This window comes from Coregonus clupeaformis, chromosome 1 (genome assembly GCF_020615455.1).
Source record: "Coregonus clupeaformis isolate EN_2021a chromosome 1, ASM2061545v1, whole genome shotgun sequence".
Classification (NCBI taxonomy): domain Eukaryota; kingdom Metazoa; phylum Chordata; class Actinopteri; order Salmoniformes; family Salmonidae; genus Coregonus; species Coregonus clupeaformis.
This window is the reverse complement of record NC_059192.1, coordinates 23,100,556-23,118,532: the sequence shown is the minus strand read 5'-3', so window position 1 is coordinate 23,118,532 and position 17,977 is coordinate 23,100,556. Positions and strand designations below refer to the sequence as shown.

General features: G+C 43.4%; 1 protein-coding gene and 1 pseudogene across 2 annotated transcripts in view; one reads left to right on the top strand and one right to left on the bottom strand.

Annotated features, from left to right (window-relative positions):
- Window positions 1-8,123, top strand: part of LOC121547703 (ETS translocation variant 4) — a 28,104-nt gene extending 19,981 nt beyond the window's left edge. For both annotated transcript variants that reach the window (XM_041859138.2, XM_045212084.1), the window contains 7 exons: window positions 89-289; window positions 418-803; window positions 3,001-3,069; window positions 4,425-4,472; window positions 5,683-5,855; window positions 7,303-7,404; window positions 7,630-8,123. In XM_041859138.2, the coding sequence (XP_041715072.1) occupies window positions 89-289; window positions 418-803; window positions 3,001-3,069; window positions 4,425-4,472; window positions 5,683-5,855; window positions 7,303-7,404; window positions 7,630-7,857 (1,207 nt within the window). In that variant the 3' untranslated portion in view covers window positions 7,858-8,123. The remainder of the gene's footprint in view (window positions 1-88; window positions 290-417; window positions 804-3,000; window positions 3,070-4,424; window positions 4,473-5,682; window positions 5,856-7,302; window positions 7,405-7,629) is intronic.
- Window positions 8,124-11,196: 3,073 nt separating this feature from the next.
- On the bottom strand, window positions 11,197-16,360 carry LOC121581579 (annotated as a pseudogene).
- Window positions 16,361-17,977: the final 1,617 nt, after the last annotated feature.

The following is a 17,977-nucleotide window of genomic DNA, read 5'->3' as shown; positions in this document are numbered from 1 at the left end:
ATGTTAGGGCCTACTATTGATGCCAGAGTAGTACATGTACTCATACACCACATTGGGATTCATAAACCATGTTTGTGTGTGTTTCCAGTGCCTACGAGCAGAAGAGGGCTGCAGGACCCAATAAGAGCTCCTGCCCCCAAGGGACACCCATGTCTCCCATGCAGCAGCATTACTCCCCCAAGCCTGCCGGGGGCGCTGATGGACGGCCTGACAACACGGCCTACAACATGAACTCCCCTGCTGCCTCCCAGCCACTGCCTAGCCACAACAACTACCCCATGCACCCCAGGTATTACCCCCTGTACTGTACGAAATACTTAAAATTGTGCCAAAAAACAATATGCCTTTGGTTGGTGACATAATAATGTGCTGTCGGTACTGATAGTTTTTCATAACCTCTCTTTTCCCTTCTCTTAGTTCCAGGTATCAGGCCACCTCAGCAGACATGTGCCCCCAGGGGTTCCCCCCTCAAGGGCAGGCGTTCCAGCGCATGCACCCTGCCCCAGCCGGAGGCGGTGGTGGGGGAGGAGGAGGTGGAGGACCAGGTGGAGGTGGTGGCTATCATCGACAGCACTCAGACCACTGTCTACCCTACCTGCAGCAGAGCTTCAAGCAAGAGTACCTGGACCCTCTTTACGAGAGGGCCGCCCACATGGCAGGACCGGGGCATGGATCAGGGCACGGGCCTCACCCACCTCACCAACACCAACAACCCCACCCGCACTCTCACCACCATCCTCACAGGTTCCCCCCTGTCCACATGATGGTGAAGCAGGAGCCGACCGACTACACCTATGAGCCTGGTGAGTGATTAAAACACTGAGGGTCCAAGAGAAGAATGACAGAGATACAATATGAGTCTGTTTTGAATGGCAGTCTCCCTTTAGTAGAAAGAGTCTATACTGAATAGCTCATGGTTTTTTGGAGGGAAGCAAATCTCTCATGGAAGATACTGAGTGTCTTTCCTCCCTAACAAATCACAACACACTGAACCACGGAACACTGCAAAACATACCCGAACTAATCCCATATCACTCATGTAGGCCTATTCAACTTCTGTAGGACGTAGGATGTTTACAATTACTTACACATTGAAATGTTACGTGCCTATTGCTTTGTGGCTATTGCTCTCTGTCCTACAAAAGTTCATTTGAAATAAAAGTTGCTTTGAGTCATCCTGGTGTGTATGGATGACATTAGAACAAAATGTCCAAACGCAGACAGTTCAATATCCTCTAGAGACCTTGCCCTACCCCCTCCCTACCTCCAAACTCCTCCTTTCAACTCCCTGACACTTTGCAAAAAAAGGTATTGACTCTTGACTGTAATACTGTTTCTTTCCTCCTCTACACTCCTCCCCGCTCCGTCTCTCCGCGCTTGTCTCACTGAAAGGGAGGCAGAGGAATTTCATTGAGAAAATGGAGGGCACTGGAAAGACTAGAGTCCCCAGTGGAGCACTCTGGGGTGTCGGGTTGCAGCAGCGGCTCCTTTTTCTGCAGGCAGATGAACTCATAATGGAAAAATGAGCGTGGCCACAGTAACTCGAACCTCTCACTGTGGAGGGAGAGAGAAGGGGTGAGGGCAGGGGGGAGGAGAGGGTGGGGTAGCCAGGGGCCTTGGCAACAACAGAGAACCAGCCGTACCTCCACAGCACAGCAGCAGCAGCACAGTTCCAAGGTCCTGGCTGTTCCCTTTAAAGGAAAATTCCACCCAATAACTATCTTCTGGTATTTGTTTCATTAGTTCATTGTTGATATTGTCAAAAAAAATTTGCATGTCAGCAATCAAGTTTTCAAGATATATAACTTTCAAAATACAGAAATACAGATGATGCAAAATGCATCATACCGGCTGTATTTCTGTATTTTGAAAGTCATAGGAGGAGTTGAGGAGGCTGGTGGGCCTGCCTGAGAGGTGTGCCGCAGATAAAAGCTGGCAGCTGTTTTGCCTGCTCAGAAAGGCTATCACAAGGACCTCATAGGCCTACTGGCACAGAAATGTGACCCAAATTATAGATAGGCGCACCACTAGCACATAGGCAGTTATGTGGTTCAGGCTTGTGAATAAAGTTGTCTTTTTCACATTCAAATTTCCATCTAGTAAACTAATGTGTGTCATTGTGTTGTGTGAAAGACACATAATGGCTACAAAAGCTTGCGACACCAGCCAGCACACAATTGACCCTGGTGCTCTCGTCCCAAATCTGCCCATCACTCCCCAGTGGCAGGCTGCCCTGGCTGGCAGTGATATTATTTACAGTGTGATAGAGTGCTAGCCCGGAATGGAGGGTCTGATTTTCCCCAGTGACATCTTATCACAGCCACAGCACTGCAACTGCACTCCCCAGGAATGAGTCACCAGACTAACCACACCACTGAGAGGCAGGAGACTAGAGCTGCTGCACCTTTCACCCACTCTGGCCTCCTCTTGCCATTCAGCCACTCAAACAAGCACACTGACGCATGTGCATGCATTCACTCACACAGGCACACATACAGTACACTATATAGGCGATAAGAGCAGTTTGTCACCAACCGGACCACAGCCCTTAGCAACAGGGAGAAACATCTGAGGTTTTCAATTTATACAACTTTAGGAAATTGACATTTGATTAGGAATTTGATTCGGGATTGATAGAAATATGAAGATCCCATCCATTTGCAGTGTGGATGATTGAGTCACGTAGAGGTGTGTTCAGGTGGATGGACAAAGTGCTGACAATGCAGACTCACATTCTCTACCATTACACTAAACTATACTGCTGCTCATCACTAGGAGCTTACTCATGGCCTAAAAATACTGTTGGGAGACAATTGATATTAAGACAAATGAAGGTTGTGTCCTTGCAGGACCACATTAATGCTCTCTCTCCCCGTGGATATTGGCCTAGTATATATAGATTGAGGAAGGAAACCCATCTGTACACTGAAAAAGCTTTTACTGATTGTTTAAATACACTGCATTGACCAATAGGTGTCCGCTTGTGTTTCTGTCCTATAGATGTGCCTGGATGTCCATCCATGTATCACCACAACGAGGGGTACCCCAACCCCCAGCACAACAATGAAGGTAAGCAAAAACTTGTCTGATATAATTCATTATTACTTGTTACAAGCATGTATAAGACCGTAATAAATAATACATAGACACTTATGGCAAGTGTTATAATGCATTATGACTGCATAATCATGTTTTTTGTTTTTTTTTACATGCATGCTTTATTATCAAAAGTCTGTGCCAACGGTTCATGGCACTGAAGATGGGATGGGGATACTACATGTACCGAATCGCCCTATTCTTAATTGAAATGAGGCCTGGCTACTGGCTGTAGCTTTGCGGTCATTGGCTAACCAGCCCAGAGTGTCTGTATTTAAATTGGCTAACCGGTGGCGTGTCTATGTTTCCATTGGCATAGGCTCTGGCCTCTCCCCTGCCCCAAGAATCCCTTGATAAATATTACTCCTGGAAAAAGCCAGAGTATTTTTCCTTGAGAAAATAAAAACAATGCTCCTCTTCACTCCCTTTGTTTGTCACACCATTTAGGGTCATTCTAGTTCTTGTCCAGCATCATTTCCTAAATAAGTGAGAACTCAGGAATTGCTCTTGAATAGCCAATCATAAAACAGATTGTATTATTAAAGGGGGAATCTGCAGTTGCTTCATCCATTTTTCGCCTTTTAAATTAATTATATATACCCATTGATTCTTGAAGAATATAACTTATGAGCTTAATTTAACTGTCGTACCCCAACAGAACCCAAAATATAAACTTGTTCTACACTTTGTTTGTAAACAATGTAAATGTAAACAAACACTGTACAGCCTCAAAACAAAACTATAATTTTGATATCATGGATGGTCAGTCCTTGTATCCATAGCTCTGTCTATGCATGTGGTCCTCTGTAGCTCAGCTGGTAGAGCACGGCGCTTGTAACGCCAAGGTAGTGGGTTCGATCCCCGGGACCACCCATACACAAAAATGTATGCACGCATGACTGTAAGTCGCTTTGGATAAAAGCGTCTGCTAAATGGCATATTATTATTATTATTATGCATTTAAGAGTGGTTACATATATCCAGACCCATCCCTCAGCTTTTTACCATATCAGTGTTGGGATGCCCCTTTAAGAATCACTAGAGTATTACACACTTAAAATCAAAAGTATTATTAAAACAAAAGAAAGAGGGAAGATGGAGTCCTTTTGAGATATTTAGTGTGAGGAATCCTCCCCTACTCACTAAGTGCTCTACACATTCTTGTTGAAGTGTAAGAGATAAGTGCACCCAATAAACAGTTCACTTTTTCCCCATTTATATACTCATTCATTTTGTGAAAATGTGATTCAAGATTTGGCATAGTGAACAAGCTATAGTAACACAAGACCACTTTAAACACTAATAACAACCCCTGTCTTTTCTTACAGGTTATCTGTTTGAAAACGACTCCCGTGTCGTTCCAGAGAAATTAGAAGGTGAGTCTTACAGCTCCTTGCACACAATCCACTCCAATAGCTGTCACTGAGATAATAATGGTTATGGATGATGGCACTGAGGGTGTCCACTGTCAGTTCTCCATAGGAGAGACATAGAATCCATTCAATCACATCACATGGCTCTCCGTTTGGGATCGAATCCCTATTGCTCACAATAATCTTTCCCAGTACATGTATCGGTATCAGCCTTCTATCAGTGCCAATAGTATCAGATATAGTATTGCTGAACAATAAGCTTTAGAGTTTATTTTTTGCATAACAGGCTCCTGGTTGGAGCTGAGTTAGTGGGTTTCGTTTCCCGTGCGTGAGGTAGGGACTGGGCTCCTGTGTCATGGAGAGCAAGGTGACAGTCAGTTTCCCATGGTGCACTGGGGTGATTGATGTGAGGGGAGAGCCTGAGGGCTCCTGCACAGGTTGAACTGGCAAAACACACCGGGTTAGAGTGACAGCTACTTACAGTGACAGTCCCCATGTTCCCGCACTCATAGTACTGTATATCGGCATCATTCCCTGCTTCTCAAGATAATTAACCAATCAACTGTCACTCACAATGTAGCAGTTACTACAGTATCTTAAGCCTGTCAAGAAAGCTATTGATTGGACTCAACCAAAATTACAGTCTTATCCTTATCCTATTAGTAACGTTGAACAAACTTTGGCCACATTACCATACTTGTCATTAGCTGTCCTATGTCAATGGTAGGGCTGTGACGGTCATGGAATTTTGGATGACAGTTAATGGTCAACCAAATAACCACGCGCGGTCACTGTTATAATCGTTTGAATAGCAAAATAATTGTTTTATTTTTTATTATTAAGACGCACATTTTCTCCTCTCCTCCACTCCTGACTACATGTGCTGCTACTGCAGGGAGGGGGGCGTTGCCTAGGCAATCAAAGATTTGTTTGCTACAACACCTTGCTTGTTTCAGCAAGGAGCAACAAAGTTTCATCAGGTTGTAAAAAGTCCATGTTACCGCGGAAATGGACTGAATCGCACTAATGGACAGATTTTTAAAAAAAAAATTATGACGATTATCTTATTTTCATGACGGTCTTCATCTATAATCGTCCATTACACGATTATACAGTAATTTTACCAGCCCTAGTCAATGGTAGCTGCATACTTCCTCAAACCAGTCTGAGCCTACAGCCTAGTCCAACCTCCAGTATCCCTGTTCTTCTCCAGGTGAGGTGAAACAGGAGGGGGGTAGCGTGTTCCGTGATGGGGCCCCATACCAGCGCCGGGGATCCCTGCAGCTCTGGCAGTTCCTGGTGGCCCTGCTGGATGACCCTGGCAACGCACACTTCATCGCCTGGACCGGCCGCGGCATGGAGTTCAAACTCATCGAACCTGAGGAGGTAAAGCCCAACCTACAGTAACTAGATCTACAGTTACAGCATCTTCTAAGTCCATTTGGGATCTTTGCTCTGTGTTAAGAAAAGCGAGAAGTAGAGTTCAAACTCATCAAGCCAGAGGGGGTAAGGCCCAACCTTAACCCGAACACAACCAGGGTGTAGTCTAGTGAGATCTACAGCATTTCTGTTACGTCTCCGTTAAGTCCATTTGGGATCTTTGACCTTTGTTAAGAAACATTAGAAGTAGCTTAAGTTCGCTTGCTATATGCTGCGGGGTCAGAGTCAGACGTAAGAGGTATTTAATGCTGATTGTGTATTGTCTACAATAAGGTTTCAATGTTTGAGATTGCTCCGCCCTTCCCCTCCCTACTTCTATACAATCCCTCTTGGGCCATGCACTGATCTAAACTGCCAGGTGCCCATTAGCCTCCATGCATTATTTACCAATTGTAACAGTAGATACACAAACAAAATGGAGGATGAGCTTCATCACCTAATATTCACTCCTTACATCACATTACCTATAAGTCAATGGACTGTTTGAGAGATGCTATTAAAGTTGAGGGCCGTTGACTTAGAAGTTTATTCAAACAGGTAACTGAATTTCTAAGACATTTATTTCTAAGACATTTTGATACAATGATACTTCCATTATCTGGCTACTATACGTAAATAATGAATACTGCGAGTGTTTTAAAAGAGCAATTAAGGTTGAATGTGCACTCAGGATCAAAGAGAGGAATCTGCTCTGGGACACAAGCATTCCCTAAACCCCCAAGTCAGGAGTCAAATATGCCTTTTCTACACTCAACTCTTCCTAGTGACCAGAATGTTTGTCAACAACACAAAGCTCAGACACTGTGGTTTCATTTCACACTCGTTTGGAGATGTGAGACATTTCATAGGTATTGGAATTAACATGCTGTTCAACGGAAGGTTGAGACAAATTTCACGATGCTGCCTCAATGAGAACCAGGCACCAGCCTCTTATTTCACTGCACACATTGTGGGACTCTGTTTGCATTCAAGTGGTGACGGGTTACATAAAAAGGAAGTGAATCCACATGTGGGGACTCGCCCTGCTTTTGACATGATGAGCCAGTTAGCTCAGAGAGAAAGAGCATTTCAACTAGTCACTGAGGACCCCTAGTGGTAGCATTAGAAAGTTGCAGGCTGAAGCAAGAAAAATAGTGTTCTTCCCTCTAGGGCAAATTATTTGGAATTCATTCATATTGGTTCCAGAGAGAAAGTCATCACTCCATCTAACCTCAATCTATATAATAATATAATAGGAGTGTCCTTTGGCAGATGCTAAAAACGTTGTTCATTCACCTGTGAAGAGCAGAGGGCCTATCCATTGGAGCTGAACAGTCCCAGATGCATAACCACCCCTCTCTCCTCTCTCTTTCTCTTATCCCTCTCTCCTCTCTCGTTCCCTCTCTCCTCTCAGGTGGCCAGGCTGTGGGGCATGCAGAAGAACCGTCCAGCCATGAACTACGACAAGCTCAGTCGCTCTCTGCGCTATTACTACGAGAAGGGAATTATGCAGAAGGTACAAACTAAGGCTTTACTCAGCAGTTCAAATGTGTCTCTGAGAGTGGTGAGACTGCCTATCGGTTTGTTGGCTCTTCCATTTTATTTGGAAGCAACGTTTTATATTAAATGGCTTATGTGTGTATCTGATTTATTTGCTCAGATGTTTACCATACTTGCATTAGTATAACAACACCAACTAATGAACATATCTAACAGAGAAATCTCTTTCCTCTGTTTGCAGGTGGCAGGGGAGCGCTACGTTTACAAGTTTGTGTGCGAGCCCGAGGCCCTCATCTCCCTGGCCTTCCCCGACAATCATCGGCCCAGCATGAAGGCCGAGTTTGAGCGCTACGTCAATGAGGAGGACACGGTGCCCCTGTCCCACATGGACGAGGGGGCCTCCTACACCCAAGAACAAGCCCCACCAAACATGGGCGCCCAGTCCTACTCCAAAGGCTACATGTACTAATGCCACCACCCCATCCTCCAGATTCTCTGTCATATCCCATAATACCCACCTATTCCAACCCACCGGCCCCCTGCACCTATTGCACATGCCCACCCCATCCACTTGTATATAAGGCTATGGTGTTTTTTTGTTTTTGTTCAAATTAATCTCATTAGGGATTTTTGAGTTTTTAAGAGCTGCATTCCTCTCACTTCTGAGGCATATTCAATCCATACACATGACTGTGGTTAAAGAGATTGCTTAATAAAGACACAATATTACTACTACTCTATGTGCCAAGACGTTGTTTTATTCCTCTGATAACATTGTGACAGATTGGGAATGGCTACACAGAGAGAGAATGGGTGTTATCTCAAGGTATGGAGTAATATCTAAATCATGAACATCAAAATCAGTTAACCAAACTGAAGTCACAGTCAATGACAAAAGAGAACATGCATTTCCTACCTGCCATTTCCTTTCCTGACGTTATCAGTGGTCACACCTTATGTCAACTAGGAAACATGATTACTACGAAGGTTCTTAAAGGTCAGACTGTTCCTCTTTTAATATCTGCACACACAGCACACTCCAGCTACAATGGCACGCCTGAAAATGCATAAATTAAATGATCAGTTGAAATTAAAATTTTACATTTAAGTCATTTAGCAGACGCTCTTATCCAGAGTGACCTTTTATTTAGGCTTTATTTTATCAGGGAGTCATACTGAGACCAAGGTCTCTTTTACAGATGAGCCCTGAATTACAGAAATGACAGAAAATACACAGATCAAAATATAAATAGAAAATGCAAGCAGAAAGAAAAACACAGGTAATTAAAAACAAACACATTCATCAGTAATAAGGTCCTCAGTCAGCTTTCTGAATTTCCCTAGAGGCACCAAAATATCACATTTAAGAACATTTAGAAGATTGTTCCAAAATAAGGTGCATGAAAACTAAAAGCTGATTTACCTAACTCAGTAGAGACCAAAGGAATTTCCAGAGTTAACCATCCCTGAGACCGGGTGTGGTATCTTGTATGTCTAAAGTTTAGTAATGATGTTAGGTACAGTGGGACTTTTTGTAAAAGGGCTTTATAAATGAAAACATAAGCAATGTATCAACCTATGTGACATCAAAGTGGGCCAACCAACTTTCTGGTAGAGAATGCAGTAATGAGTACTAAACTGCATCTAATGTCTTTAATGAAGTGGCATTATAGATGATGTTGCCATAGTCTAGAACTGTCGACCGAATAATTAGCTTTCTACTATTTAGCGAGAGGCAGGACCTATTTCTATAGAAGTCCATTTTTATTCTCAGCTTCTTAACTAACTCATCAGTATGCTTTTTAAAAGACAGCTTTTCATCTATCCAGATGCCCAGATATTTGTAAGCAGGGACACGATAAATATGGAAAGCATTCAAAGTAAATCATCAGAGTTATTTTTATGCACTCTAGAGAACAATATATATTTAGTTTTACCTGCATTCAATACTAATTTCAGGTCAATAACGTTTTTCTGTAATACAATGAAGGCAGACTGTAGTTCAGATAGAGCCTGGTCAACCATGGGGGCAATAGCATACACAACAGTATGATCGGCATATTGTCGATATTGTCGATATTGTTAACGTAAACAGTAAAAAGTACAGGACCCAGAATCGACCCCTGCGTGAGACCATTCGTAATATCCAGGAAACCTGATTCAACACTATCAGTAGATACACATTGAGTTCTATCTGTCAATTAATTTTTTAACTAGTTACATGCAGCCTGGTCTAGGCCAGTTGAGGAAAGCCTTTGAATTAGTGATCAACAGTATCGAAGGCCTTTGACAGGTCAATGAAGAGGGCAGCACAATGTTGCCTTTTATCCATACAGTTAACCACATCATTTATAACTAGGGATTCAGCAGAGATAGTGCTATGACGTGGTATAAAACCCAATTGATGTACATTTAGAATACATTTCAAAGATAAGAAATATCTTAGCTGAGAATTAATCAAGGATTCTAATATTTTAGCTGGGCAAGAAAGTTTAGAAATAGGATGATCATTATTTAGGTCACAAGGGTCACCACCATTGTGAAGGGGGAGTACATGGGCCGCCTTCCAAACCTTGGGGACTGTACCAGATATAATCATCAGGTAAAAAATATTGGTTAATCGATTCAGCAATTAGAGGGGCAGAGAGCTGCAGCAAAAATGGATCAAGCATATCAGCCACAGTGGATTTTTTTCACACCAATCTTAAGCAAGGCATCTAGCACATCACAGACAGTAAATTGTTGAAATGAAAACAAAGATTCACTAGAAGTTGATGGGTTAACCGTCGAGTCAGCAAGAGGCTGGCAGAGGGAAGAGCAGTCGATTGTCTCACCAGCAGAGTCAGAGATAGAGCTTAAAAAGTAGCTTGATTTAGCTTTCTTAATCGAGACAATACATCTGTTTCTCAGTTGAAAAATTGCCAGTCCACTACAGAGTCAGTTTTCCATGCTTTGACCCAGGCCTGATTTCTCATCTGAATGAGCTCAGATAGCTCAGAAGAAAACCAAGGGTTAGATCTATCTTTGACTCTGAATTGTTTAAAAGGGGCGTGTTTATTTGCCAGATGAATAAATATGGAGGGAGAATTAGGGTTACGTGCCTTGCTCAAGGGCACATCGAAAGATTTTTCACCTAGTCGGCTCGGGGACTCAAACCAGTAACTGGTCTGTTCTATACTTTCCATTTCTATAATTGCCGGATCATGACAGTTTAATTATAACATAACAGCAACAACAAAAAAACAACAGACATGAGACCATCCAATATTTTATGAGGCTTATGTCATTTAGAAAAAGCTAGAATTTCACTGGTTAAAGGAATCACTCATAATTTCAGTCTGATTACATTTCCGTCATCTTAATGAAACGACAGATCTGGCAATTGCTGACCTACAATCAAAGTCCCATCCATTTCCCTTGATATAAACTATTTACATGAGATCACTAGACTAATCGAACTTTGAGCATTGTGTCCTCAAAAACAGACAGACTTCCACGGGCTGATCAGATTACTGCGCAGTCTCCTTCCTATTCACTTAATAGTTATTTTCTTTAAGGGAATCCTTGAGGTTCAGTTTTGAGGTAATTTATACATTGGACATCTTAAGTAAAACTAGCTTTTGGGTCATATCAGTTTTGATTTCTGTCTGAGGGGGGTAAGTTAACTGACATTGAACCATGAAAACAAATGACTCTGTAGGAACACAGAGAGGAACCATGGCCTGGTATTTATCAACCAGTTAATGACGGTCTCCTTCTCTCTCTTGCTGTGGTCTGAACCTGCGTGTAAGGGCAAAGGGATACACATCTACTTCCTGCGAAAGGTGCGGGAGATTCTCTATATGCTCTTCGTAGCGGTTATAGAGGGGCTTGAGGAGCTGCTGCTTCTTCTGTTTGCTGAGGAGCTGCTGCTTCTTCTGTTTGCTGAGGAGCTGCTGCTTCTTCTGTTTGCTGAGGCGCGTGGGGTCGGACACTTTGAAGATGGCCTCCAACAGCCAGCGTGGGTCAATGGTGTTCACCTCCCGCATGTACTCCTTCATAGTCAGCACCAACTCATTTACCAACCTGGTGATAAGGTGAGTGGGGGAAATTAGGGTATAGAAGAGTATGTTTTTAATCTTTCTGGAGCTTTATTCCCTGATTATACATATTAAAAAGTAGCACAATCTACACACTTATACTCTTTACTTCCAAAAATGGGTGTCCAACACGGAACACTCGTGCCTTTCAAGACATGTATGGTATATACAAGGATTCTACTACATAGAGGCAAAGATGTCAAAACGTTTTTTTTTTTACTAGCCCCAGTAACAATTGATGACAGTGGCTCGTGACTATGCTTATAGCCCCCATGGTTATAGACTCACAACTCAGGCTGGCGGTTGAACAGAGAACTGGAGGGGTGAACATACACTACCTGCTGGTCAATGAGGGTACGATAGCCTTCCTAGGGATCCTCTTTGGCTGGGTTCTGGAAGAAACCACTGCAGATGACCTTTTGTATGCACACTGTGGCCTTTCCACGAGGCACCATGTCCAGTTTATGCCTGAAAACAGGTCAAAGTAACACTCCAATAATTCACCCTATGTCCAAAATATTGATACAAGTAGGCATATAGATTTTCTATGAAATCCATAAATGGGAAGTAGATGCGGTTAAATTTAGGCCACAGAGATTGTGTCTTTTGGGCCTCCCGAGTGGCGCAGCGGTCTAATGCACTGCATCGCAGTGCTTGAGGCATCACTACAGACCCGGGTTCGATCCCAGGCTGTGTAACAGCCGGCTGTGACCGGGAGACCCATGAGGCGGCGCACAATTGGCCCAACATCGTCCGGGTTAGGGGAGGGTTTGGCCAGCTGGGATGTCCTTGTCCCATCGCGATCTAGCGACTCCTTATGGGAGGCCGGGCGCCTGCAAGCTGACTTCGGTTGCCAGTTGTACAGTGTTTCGTCCGACACATTGGTGTGGCTGGCTTCCGGGTTAAGCGAGCATTGTGTCAAGAAGCAGTGCGGCTTGGCAGGGTCGTGTTTTGGAGGACGCATGGCTCTCGACCTTCGCCTCTCCCGAGTCCATACGGGAGTTGCCACGATGGGACAAGACTGTAACTACCAATTGGATATCACGAAAAAGGGGTAAAAGTAAATAAAAAATTTGAGTCACAGGATTAATACAACGCACAAGTAATGCTACCAGTTGAGAACATTACCGGATATAGAATGAATTAGAAATGCTTATGATGAGTGTCCTAGTTGTCCATGATGCCCAGCATCTTTTTGCGTAAATGCTGTGCTCTGCGCAAGGAGCGGGCCTGGATAAAGTTCTCAAAGCACCAATGGTCGGTGATCTTGTTCTTCCATCCAGGAGTTATAGACAGCCAGCAGGGCAAGGTGGGCTCCCTCGGCCTGGTGGAACTTGGCCTTCTTCTGGTCAGCCACCTGCTGCTTGTCCTGGGGAGGCACAGAATAAAATGGCAAAAGCTATGACTGGCCATCAACTGATCAACATCAAGCCATCAACTGTCTCATTATGGTCTGAGGTTTCCACCAACATATGACAAGTTAGGGAAGTAAGTCAACAATAGTCCACCACCATCAACAAATGTGATAGCTGCGACAGCAGTTGATTCTGGTAGTAAACCCAAAGTAACCTGCCCTGCACACGGGTATCCAAATCCTACAGAGGGCACATGTGCACAACGGCTCGAGCCTTTGCGCGTAAAGGTGTACACACGGGTATCCAAATTCTACAGAGGGCACATGTGCGGACATTTCAATTTAGAAAACGATTAGAATTTTTGTAAGCTAGTAAACCTACTAGCTATGTCTACAAGTGGTAATATTATATTTTGTTAGCCAACGAGACAAGCAAGAACAGTTTTGTCCAACGAATTTAGTCAGAAACTGCAGTGAGTTAAAATTTCCTTTGATGCTAGCTTGTCTTCTGCTAGCTAGCTCCCTAACGTCTGTAGAGATTAGCTAATATGTGTGCTGTATAACAAAGTTGAGATGTGCACATCTGAAACCAATTTGAGAGACATCTGGCAATCTAAGTAATGTATCAATACATTTCTTAGCAGCCAAAACTAGCAGAATGTGGGGCTGAAGTTCAGGTAATTTTGATAGCTAGCTAGCTCGAAAGCTAAAAACATTGAACATGATGTTGACGTCAATGTTTTATGACCAAACAGTATTTGCAGACACAGCAGAGAAATTGATTCTAATTTGAATAGCTTCTACCATTGTAAAGCTCCAGAAGGTTATATATTTTAACCTTTTTTACACCACTCACTGGCCTGGAGGACATTACTAATAGTATGAAAAAAATATATGAACTCACTAACTGTAAGTCGCTCTGGATAAGAGCGTCTGCTAATTAACTAAAATGTAAAATGTAAAAATGTAATAGCCATGGTTACACAGTATTTATGGACCTATGATCTGTGGTGCCTTGGGCCTGTAGAAGATGTTCTGCACAGGCAGCATGGACACAATGCTGAGCATCTCCTCACTGCAGGCCGGGTGGACGGACATGATCAGCATCTTACACAGCATGGGCACCAGAGGGAACTCGGGCCATCTGATACAAACAAAGAGACAGACAGAGGGAGAGAAGTGGGGAAGAGTGTATAACATGTAATCACAAAAATATTATGGTTGGGGTCAAGTCAATTTGAACTCAGACAATTCACTGACCAATTGTAAGATAGCTTGTTGTTCCATACTCCATTTTACCCTGAGTCCAAGGTGAGTGAGTAACCCTTTGTCAATCCAGAGCCCCTAAAGTGTAGAGCATCTCCATGGCTGTGATAACTGTCTCCATGGGAGGAGCGTCCATGAACTCAAACGATAGCAGGTCATTGATGCCCATGGCCTTAAGGAAGTAAGGAGAGAGGAAAGTGAGTGGATGGCATTGGAAGAACAGGTCTGAGCAAATAAACCTGTACTGATGCAGGGTACTCTGTGGTTTTGCAGTGTTAATGAGGGCCTATAGTCAGTAACTTTTAGGACATGTCAGTTAGTGTCTGTCTGTGTTAGGACATGTCAGTTAGTGTCTGTATGTGTTAGGACATGTCAGTTAGCGTCTGTATGTGTTAGGATATGTTAGTTAGTGTCTGTCTGCGTTAGGACATGCCAGTTAGTGTCTGTATGTGTTAGGACATGTCAGTTAGTGTCTGTATGTGTTAGGACATGTTAGTTAGTGTCTGTATGTGTTAGGACATGCCAGTTAGTGTCTGTATGTGTTAGGACATGCCAGTTAGTGTCTGTATGTGTTAGGACATGTCAGTTAGTGTATGTATGTGTTAGGACATGCCAGTTAGTGTCTGTATGTGTTAGGACATGTCAGTTAGTGTCTGTCTGTGTTAGGTACCTTGAGAGACAGCATGGTGCTGGACAGGTTAGTTATCTGGATCTCAGGCACATTGCTGGTGAGCACCTCGTCTCTGTATGCTCTCTCTGTAAATAGCCGGTAGCATTTCCCAGGGCTAGTTCTTCCAGCTTTACCAGACTGCTGCTTAGCTTGGGCCTTAGAAAGATAGGGATAGCAATCGAGGATTTGCATCTTAACGCAGGAGCTGAAGTGTAGATATTGTGGATGTACAGTTGAAGTCGGAAGTTTACATACACATAGGTTGGAGTCATTAAAACTTGTTTTTCAACCACTCCACACATTTCTTGTTAACAAACTATAGTTTTGGCAAGTTGGTTAGGACATCTACTTTGTGCATGACACAAGTAATTTTTCCAACAATTGTTTACAGACACTTATAATTCACTGTATCACAATTCCAGTGGGTCAGAAGTTTACATACACTAGTTGATTGTGCCTTTAAACAGCTTGGAAAATTCTAGAAAATGATGTCATGGCTTTAGAAGCATCTGATAGGCTAATTGACATCATTTGAGTCAATTGGAGGTGTACCTGTGGATGTATTTCAAGGCCTACCTTCAAACTCAGTGCCTCTTTGCTTGACATCATGGGAAAATCAAAAGAAATCAGCCAAGACCTCAGAAAATACATTGTAGACCTCCACAAGTCTGGTTCATACTTGGGAGCAATTTCCAAATGCCTGAAGGTACCACATTCATCTGTACAAACAATAGTACGCAAGTATAAACACCATGGGACCACGCAGCCGTCATACCGCTCAGGAAGGAGACCATGTGTCATGTACTTACTTGATTACCGTCTCAGGGCTGGTGCAGAACGAATGGTGTAGTCCACCTGCTGTGGAAAATAATTGAGAGGTGAGAGGTCCCTCATAAACGAAGTCAATGACTAAAAGCAAATCAAAAAGGTATACCAAGGTAAAACTTCTCATCCAACTCCTGGCCCAGACAGCAACCATACTTTTGAGAGGCTCTCTTGGCCACGGACATGGCTGCCACAAGACTGGGCTGAGTGCAGCCGATCTTCCCCTGAGTGGTGTAGCCCATCTCAGCCAGGTACTGGGTTATCTGGGTGGTTTTCCCAGAGCCACTCTCTCCAACCACAATCAGGATCTGAATATCGTGGACAGCCTGTAATAATGGAAAAGAGAGGTGACCAAAGTTCATGTATCATTGAATCTGTTGAAGTATTATTGAAGTCAGGTAACATTACAAATAAAGCAATGTCTGACAATAACTTTATTTCTCCCTATAGGGCAATGACTATTATTGACTTGTATGAACTTCTCCTTTAGCTTGTAAATGTGCAGGCTCTCTCTCTGCTCCAGGATGAAAAGCTCTGTCTTCTTGCCATAAGAGGCCTGGTTGCCGCCAAAGGCATGCTTCTTCCACTCCGGGAAGCCGTCTGGCATCATGCCAATGACTCTCATGTTGGCTGCAATCTGCCTTCCATCAATTGTGTAAGAGGGAAGTGTGTTTAATTGAGATGAACTGGCATGATATTTAATCTCCACCCCTTCAGATGACTGTTCTACTGGCAGGAACCTTCCACCCTCACAACCTCCCCTACCACCCTGGGCCATGTAGGACACAGCACACTAGAGCGGGCCACTCTATCCGGCCTGTTAGGATGCTAAAGGAAACCAGATAACCATCTCCAGCCCTGCTAACCCTGAGGACTACTGCTGCTACACTGGAGGAAGTCTGACGTAGACGGCGGTGGCTCAGACTGGTTCGTCACTATTTACCACAGCGACAAAGTCATAAAACCCAATTTCTACAATTGAGCTTCTTACAATTAGATTTTAAACCTAACTCTAACCTTAACCACACTGCTAACGTTATGCCTAACCCTAAAATAAAAGAAAGTAAGGAAACTCTGTGGCTGTGGCAACTAGTGGAAACTATCAGACTGGACTTTGTTTTACTATTGAGGGCAGAAAGAATCACATTTTGGGAAAGCATACTGTATGTCTACATCTTTAATGCAATGTTTGTGTGTGGTATAGGCCCTTGCTTGTTGAGGTCAACAGGTATGCATCCATCTCAACCATTTGCTGAGCCTGCTTTACCTCCCTCCTCTCCTTAGCCTAAGCACTCTGCATCATGGCTGCCTGGGACAGCGAGCCGTCTGGATTCTGACAGAGGGAAACCGAGAGAGATGTATTTGTTCACACTACGAAACAGGAAGAAAACAGTTAGGCCTAAAAGGTAGGGTGAAACTAGGGTGGTGCAGAGGAAACTAAAACATGTCCAAATCATCCTGATTGCGAAGCTCAACAAAGTTGATGCGCGAAAAATGCTAATATCGCTACCATGACATGAATGGCATTTGTCCCCACAATGTTAAAATGTTAGCATTTGGAAACAGTGCCAGGGAAACTAAACAAAAGTATGGATTGCTGTCATACCTTGTCCATAGACTGCCTACAGGGCAAGCAAACCAATATGTAATTTTGTATTTGTGTGAACTATCCCTTTAAGTACCTTACTGTGATTGTTTTAAATTCAAATGAGCTTCTTAACAAAGAGCAATTTCTCAATAAATAATTTTGCTAGTACTGTCTGGGAGTGGTCTGAGCAGGGAGGGGGAAATTGAAAAATAGCTGTTAATGGCAGAGAGGTTTGGAACTCTCGTTCTTATTGGTCTGTTAACTAATTTACCACCTGGTGATGTCACCAGGCAGGCCGAAACTCCATCCCACCAAAACAGGCTGACATTTCAGGCAGTCGTTTCAAACAGCTCTTACACTAAATGGGCATTATCATTTTCACAATCTTATTCCAACCTCATGGTGTGGAAATATAAAACACAGCAAAATCACGTTTTTGAATGCACTGGGCCCTTAAGCTCCTCCACTCAGAAGTCTGCCATTTTCTATGGCACAGGTGTCAAACTCATTCCACGGAGGGCAAAGTGTCTGCAGGTTTTTGCTCCTCCCTTGTACTTGATTGATGAATTAAGGTCACTAATTAGTAAGGAACTCCCCACATCTGGTTGTCTAGGGCTTAATTGAAAGCAAAAAGCTGCAGACACTAGGCCAGGGTTCTTCAATTCCGGTCCTGGAGGGCCAAAACACTTCTGTTTCTTATTTCTACCTGGTAGTTAATTGCACTCACCTGGTGTCCCAGGTCTGAATTAGCCCCTGATTAGAAGGAGATTATGAAAAACAGAGGTGTCTCGGCCCTCCAGGACCGGA